General features: G+C 45.3%; 1 protein-coding gene across 2 annotated transcripts in view; it reads right to left on the reverse strand.

The window, feature by feature from the left end:
- Positions 1-7,825, reverse strand: part of ATOSB (atos homolog B) — a 28,109-nt gene that overhangs the window by 6,070 nt on the left and 14,214 nt on the right. For both annotated transcript variants that reach the window (XM_072413549.1, XM_072413548.1), the window contains exons 4-7: positions 3,831-3,883; positions 3,198-3,294; positions 2,859-3,017; positions 1,254-1,322 (exon numbers count right to left, since the gene is read on the reverse strand). In XM_072413549.1, coding sequence (XP_072269650.1) covers positions 1,254-1,322; positions 2,859-3,017; positions 3,198-3,294; positions 3,831-3,883 — 378 coding nt within the window. The remainder of the gene's footprint in view (positions 1-1,253; positions 1,323-2,858; positions 3,018-3,197; positions 3,295-3,830; positions 3,884-7,825) is intronic.

Raw genomic sequence — 7,825 nt, forward strand, 5'->3', positions numbered from 1 at the left:
CGGTTAGGGGGTTAATAATAGTTCTTGTTTTTATTATACAGTTATTAGATGATGTCATCAGGTTAATGCTCCAGCTGCACCCCACTATTTCCACAATATGCGCAGCTTGTGAAGAAACACTGCCGCCATCTGTTCAGCATCAGTACTGCATGGCACAGACAACCTCACCAGTAACTTCAGCATAGCTTAAGAGTTCAGTGATAAGTCAGGTGTTATTGGGCAATTGAGTTAAAAGTCACATACAATTCACAAATGTTGGCAAATTGTGTCTTAAAGATAAGGAGAAGTGATGGGGTTTGCAAACACCAACCAATGGTGGCAACACTGCATCTCCATTGATGCAGTACGAGGAGTGAGCCATTAGCAGCTGTGTCCATTGGTTTATGCGTTGTTCTGTACTTCACACCTTCATCTGGCAGGTCAGGTGAACACGGGTACACACATGCCTGAATTTTTTCCTGGCAATGAACACTATCCAGGTGGGCACATTTCCAGTCAGCTTGCCACTCAGTTACCTTGACCTGGCACCTTCTAACTCCCCACTGGCCAATACCTGTATAAAGGATGCATGCAAACATGGATGTATTGCCCATATTAGCATAGTGGCAGTGCATTTGTTCCTGCTTTTCCAATGACAACCTTAATACCATTTGATCATTCTGTTTGGAGCCTGAACTGACCTCAGCCTGACCTCTTGACCACAAATTCTCTGACCCCTTGGCTTTTCTGCCTGACTGACCTCCCTCCCATGCATGACCTTTAACTACAAACTCTTTCTGACCCACTTGGATTATCCGCTCCAGATTTCTTTCATTCTGGGTATGACCCTTGGGGCCGGCCTTTCTAGATCCCTGGAGTCATCTCAGCCCTGTTTGACCTGTTTTGGTTCTGGTGGCCTGGGGCCTTGCTCCCCTCAGGCGTCATCTTTGTGGACAACCATGTGCCAAAACAGCTCAACCAGCTTCTCGATGCAGAGCAGGGGCTAAAGACGAAGACTATGGAGATAGACTGAGGGATGGTGCCTGGGCAAAAACTGGCACCTGACTAAGGGCCTCACATGAGTGTTGTCACCCTATAACAGGAAGTGTGTTAGTGGTAGGATAACTGGAGGTAAAATTAGGAAAACTAATGCCTCCGCAACATTTATGGAATGTTATTACATTACTTAGATATTGGGTTTGAAGCATGCCAAGCATTCGGTATTAACACTCCTGCCAGCATGGTGTGCAGTGAAGCTCTGCTAATGGACTTACCACTTGTATAGTTCCTGTGCTGGGGACATTGTACCCCTTCCTGCCAACACCGTCCAGGTCAATCACTCCCTATAGATAGAAGAACATATTACCAAAGAAAGCATTTCATGATCACCGTGTTCTTCAGTAAATTTCTATTACGAGCCTTAATAAGAAACCTGCATATTAATCAGATCACAATTTTCAGATTCATTAGGTGATCAGTCACAATGGAAATCAGGGGGTAACAAACAGCCTGATCGTGTCAGTAAGGGGCTCGTATGAACTGCTACATGTCTATTTTGGAATAGACTTACATTGCAGCCATACCAAGTTATAATATTTGTATTATTTAAGTAGGGAAGGGTGATTTACTCTCACCAAAACAAGATAGGTCCAAACACACACTTTAAAAACTGTTTTTACTTTAGGATTGTCTATAAACTATGCACACACAGAAAAAGAGAACTAGGACATAGCTATCTAATTAACCTCATAGTGAAGTCAAGCAGGGGAGCTGGCAAATGTTCTGCAAAGACAGCGAGAACACACCAGAAGCCAATGTCCAGGCCCATCTGCTCCTACAGAGCTCTTCAGCTGCCTTGCAAAGGTTATGTCTGGGCTGGTATGCTGGTGCGTATTTTAGGGAAGAAATGGCTGCCTCCATGTGAGGCTGTTCACCATTTCATCTAGATAGTTACATGCCCATTTTCTAATGACTGCAGTAATGCAATGTGCCTTGGCACAGCAGTGTGGCTGCCATCCTTATTGGCCAACATATCCAATGAAACCTTTGTGTTCAACCTATTTAAAACCAATCAGGTAATTACTGACTAACAAAGGAAGAGGAGACATATTCTAGATTAAGTAGGGGAGTCTGCACAGACCAAGCTGTGAGGCTAAAATAGCAGAGATTATTTTCAGCTTGTGAGGAGGAAGATAGAAAGAGAGAGGGGGAAAAAAAAAGCAGGAGAGAGCGAGGAGCACAAAAGAGAGAAAGCACAAGTGAGGGGGAATGAAAGAAAGCAGGAGAAAGAGCAAGAAAGAGATCACATAGGTTAGCCAGGAAAAGAAAAAGGAGAGTGAGCAAGGGGCTATGGGAAAAAGAAAGAAAGAAGAAATAGCATAAGAGGAAAGCGAGCAAGAAAGAATGGAAGTTAGCACGGGGGAAGACAAAAAGAAAAAGCAGAAAAAAAGTGAGTGAGGGTAAAAAGAGAGAAAGAGTAAGCGAGGGGTAAGAAAAAAAGAAAGTGGGAGAAGGAGCACAAGGGGAAAATAAACAAGTGAGCTTGGGGAACGAGAGGGAGAGCAGAGGAAGGGGTAAGAGAAAGACTTATCAAGCAATCAAGAGTGAAAGAAAGAAAGCAAGCAGGTGTGCAAGGAGAAAGAAAAGAGCGAATGGGAAAGAGAGAAAGCAAGTAAGGGAGAAGAGAGTGAGAGGGAGGCAAAAATAAGAGCTAAACAGAAGAAAAAGGAAAAAAAAGTGGGAAGAAGGAGCACAAGAAGATGTGCGGGAAGGGAGGGGGTAAAGATCAATGGGAGAGCATGGGAAGAATAGAAAGGTAGACAGAAAGCGCGAGGGTGCGAGGAATTGAGGTAATAAAGGAGTACAATCCCCACACTTACCAGGAAAGGTGATGGGGCTCTGTGCTCCGATATGTGGAAATATGTGACCTCAACCGGCAGTGTGACGTGCTGGGGGCAGTATGATCCACTGGCGCCAATCTCCGCTGTGAACCCCTCAATCTGACCAGAAGGAGCAAACCGGCCTCTCAGAATCGACTCCTAAGACAGGAAAAAAAAAAAAAGCCTTAAAAACTTTTCTACTAAGAACAGTGCTAATCCGTTCCAGGACACAGCAGACACTGCTCAGTGATAGGATGAGCTGTGTCACATGATCTCCAAAAGAATAATTTAGGGCAGCCACCTTGGACCCCATCACAAGTATTCTTTTTTTGCTCTTACCTCAAAGTTCCCAAGAAGAGAGCGGCTGACACACGATGTTGCCCAGTTGCCTGTACAGCCCCGCCCCGGCCCTTTCCTCTGACTGCGCAGGGTTCTCCTTTAAAATAATGACAAGGATTGATTAGAACTGTCTGGCTCAGAAAAAGAGATACAAAAATGCTTTAAAGAACAAAACTGAGCACCCTTACACTTCCATAGAAGCTGCCAGGACAATGGGTCTGATTTATTAAAGTTCTCCAAGGCTGGAGAGGATACACTTTCATCTGTGAGGCTGGGTGATCTGGCAAACCTGAAATGGATTTCTTCAAAGTCATTTGCTAGCAAATGTTTTGAATCCTGGACCAGATACATTCCAGGTTTGCTGGATCACCCAGAAAGTCTATCCTCTCCAGCCTTGGAGAGCTTTAATATACCAGGCCCAACGTGAGAAGCAATTTAAAGCGATTTGTGATGATTGCTTCATAGGTCTTTGCTAGTTTTCCAGATTCCTCCAGACTGGAATGTTAGTTTGCATATTTGATGTGCTACTTCATTTGATGTGCTACTTAGCATGCAGTGCAGCTTGATGAACTCGAGGCAAATTGAGTGGGGGGTGAGCTTGTGGCTTGACATGACAGGAGGAACGCCACTTACGATTTTAGTCGCAGTCCTCTCTTTAACCTTCGGCTGGTGCAGTCTGATGGGCTCTGAGGAAGCAAAAGAAAAAGCTTAGTTTTCGGAGTTTAGTGAGGGAGCAACGGGATAGCAGAATGTAAGCGGAGTGTTAGAATTATTTCACTGACAACTTGCAACCTTTAACTGTAATGTACCCTTAGATTGGCAGCATCAATTGGGCAAAGCTGGGAACTCAGACCCAATGTCCCCAGGTATTTTCCTTCACTAAGGGGAAAGATGCCGATCTCATGCATGCGCATTGAGATCATCTCTCTTTTTTTCCCCTTTTACAGTGGGCCACATCCCCAATCTCACACCCATGCAGTGCAAGATCGGGAAAGAACAATATTGAGGATGGCAGCGCCCAGCACTTCCTCTGCGCTGGGACAAGGAAGGATTCCAGGATGGCATGAGACAGGTTTGAGGAAAGGTCCATCCCAAGTATTCTTGCAAAACTTCCACTTGCAGAGTTATAATTATTATGGGACATTTTGTCAGCAGAACTTACAATCTAATACGATAAAGGGAAAAAGCTTGAATTATGTGTAACCCTAATTGACATCACAAGCAGCAAACTGATGAGCTTGCTTGTTGCCTCAACTGACTCCGAAAAATGCTGGCTTAGGAAAGCTGGCATGTCAGGATTTATAAATTTACCCCAAATCCTTTGCTCCGTAATTATTCCGGGTCAGAGATTTCTAGTTACAATGAAAACTTAAATAAAAAAAATAAACAAATAAACTTAAATTAACAAAACAAAATGGAAACAATGTAATAATTTTGGAGAATCAATTACTGTCTTTGAAACACATGGACCTGGAAGATTCTCCATCAAAGCACGTCAGATGTCAGATTCCCTGCTTTACAAATAGCCCACAGATAGGAACATTAGTTAAAACTTTCATCTCTTCATGAAATTTCTATTTAAAACTTTTTTTTGACTGTTTATGTTATTAAAAGGATTCAAAGTATTAATTGACCCGAATAGACTTTTCACAATTTATTCGACCATCTATTGGCCCCCCATGACATCAGTTGACCTTATTTTGACCCCCCCCAGTCAGCACCTACCAGTGTAAGATCCATAGCTCCCCGTCCTGGCCTCCGTCTGTATCCTATGCAGGCTCCACAGGGGCCCCAGGTTTCTGCCTGACAGGGCCACATGCTAAGGGGTGACCCACAATGTCTGTCCTGCTGTCCATTATGACTTATCCCTCTGCTGAGCCCAGTGTAGGGTGTTCTGCATTGTGCTCCCATACCTGCCCATCACACACACCTGTGACATGGGGGAGGGGGAAATTTCTAGGGAGGGAGGACAATGAGGGACAGACCTATAAAAGCCCTGCACAGCTTTCAGAGCACGCAAAGGACTGTCCAGGGAAGTTTGTGCTAAGTGGAAGGGATCTGTTGCCAGCTACTTCTTTTGACTTCAGTTTGATCTCACAATATTTGCATATTTTCTACAACACACAATGCTTTATATAATTTTAAATGTGATTTGGGTTCCCACATCTGTCCTAATATCAGCCTCCCCCAGTTCATGTACAGAAGGATTGTTGCATGAGACAGAAACAGCACAAGAGGCCTATTAGCTGCTATAGGAGGAGAAAACAGAATGACAGAGATGAGCTCTTCAAAGTTCTGCTTCTTATTTCACTGTCTAGTCATTGGCTATGGCCAGTCCAGAATGACCTGGGCTCAGAAGAAATGGGTTGAATAATGTTGACTATGAGACTGAGGACATCTAGTGGCAGATAGAAGCACTGCAGGGGAAATCTCTGAACTGAAGCTTAATATTGCAGCAAAGGCTTCAAAAAAGGGCAACTGGTGAACTGGCAACAGGGCCACAGATGGTCAAGGTGCATTGATGTCCATGGGAGCTAGCCCGTTTGACATAGCTAATGCCAACCATTATAGAAAGATGACTGAACACACAGTGCATTGGAGCTGCATTGCCATAGACCAGTCAGAGTGTCATGGCTGACCTCTATAGACCACCGAATGGGCATCGGAGCATCAGAAGTGGACCATGGAGCAAAGAAAGAGTGTGGCCTGGTCCGATCAATCACATTTTCCCCATCGCGAGGATGGCAGGATGTGTCCTTTACCTGGGTAAGAAATACCAGCCGGGTGCACGATAAGAGGGCAGACTGGTGCATTATGGGAGGCTGACAGGCTGGCAGAGCCAGCAGGGTGCATTATGGGAAGAAGACAAACTGGCGCAGGACTTAAAGGACCCACTGCCAATGTCTTGGTGCCACCTACCACAGGTCACCTGTACAGATCACCCTCTTACTCTTCCCTAGTCATTTAGGCAAAATGCTGAACCCTTTGACCCCCATTCTGCATTGGCAGCCAATAAGAGCGGGGTTCCAGAAATGGAGACCCTCTCTGCTCTCCATTACAATGGAAGGGATGATTACAAGTTCATTCAGAACAAAAATTCTTCAGTATAAAAAAATATTGGAATGATGGATCTGTTATTGGTCACGGTTATTGTCAGGTTCATCTGGGAGTCGCAGTTCTCTGGTGGCTCGGGGAAATCCTGCGCGATCCTATAAATTTAGCCACAGTGACACGCAGACTGTGTGAAAAGTTCAGCCAGAATTCATGGTAAGACGATTCCTCTAACTATGAACAGATGTTGGTGCAGGGAGGAAGAATTTGGCGTTTCCGGAGCCCATGGCGGACGTTTAATGGGTTTACCTGGGGCTCAAAGAGCCCGCTATCACAATACAGCACTGGTCCGGTTCTGATACTAACCCAACCCGCCTAATATTTTATTCATTTGGGAGATGAATGTTCCAGACGGAATCGCCCTGGAGGCAGCAAAAATAAAGGTCCAGAAACTGGGGAGAGTTAACCCCAAAGTGGTGTCGTAAGCCAGGCATCCGGGTACACGATGTGACAGCTGAGTGATATTTCATCTCCCATCATGGGGACACATGTGACACCCGATGTGACAGACCATTCCAGAGAGCTGCGATCACACGAGACAATGAGACAGCGTGAGAGCAAGAGACATGAGACAGAGAGGCCGGAGAATAAGAGGGGGAGATATAAAAGGAAAATCCAGGGAGAAGGATGAGAGAGGAAGAAGAGAAGGAGGTGAGAGAGACAGAGATAGAGAGACACAGAGATTCCAGGAAGGGAGAGGGAGAAGTGAGAGACAGAGATAGAGAGACACAGAGATTCCAGGAAGGGAGAGGGAGAAGTGATAAGGAAGGCAAAGAGACAGTTGGAGTTTTGTTAATATACATTATAATGCATTGCATGTAAAGGGAGAAAGCAGAGCGAAGAGCGGAGAGCAGAGCGAAGAGCAGAGAGCAGTAGATGGAGAGAAAGAAGATGATCAGGAGAAGCAGAGGTGGAAGAGAAGAGATAAGAGGATGAATGAAATAGAGGGAAAGGACATAAAAGGAAAAAGTTAGATAAATGAATAGTGTACAATAATACAGAATGCAGAATGTCGGATGGTACACTGCATGGTGTGAGGAGTCAGGGCCAGGAGAGGGCGCAGCGTGCAATGTGGAGTTTATGGGATGTGAGCGATCTGTAGGGAATCTCAGGACAGCGGTGAGCCAGGATGGGCAGATGAATGACACTGATCCCTGCTGAGCACAGCACTATGAACAATGCCCAGCAACCTCTGCCTGCCCTTTAACCCTCATTGTGACCTACTTGTGTCATTCTCACAGGCATTTCACATACTTGTCACCCATCTGCCGCCCCCCCGGGTGAATGTGTTAAACCTTGCCCAGGAGTTAATGTGTGGACGCACCTACTAACCGATAAAGTGGCCATGGTGTAGCCAATAGGTACAAGCAGAGATCCATCGATGAATCACATTTACAAATAAATGGTAGAATTGCATGCCCAGCTACCCAACCACCGCTACTTATCCTGGCATTGCTCTACCTGCCGCACCCATCCTGCACCACAGCTTTGGGTTCCCAATAATGTGCTCCACCCCC

This window comes from Pyxicephalus adspersus, chromosome 6 (assembly GCF_032062135.1).
Source record: "Pyxicephalus adspersus chromosome 6, UCB_Pads_2.0, whole genome shotgun sequence".
Taxonomy (NCBI): domain Eukaryota; kingdom Metazoa; phylum Chordata; class Amphibia; order Anura; family Pyxicephalidae; genus Pyxicephalus; species Pyxicephalus adspersus.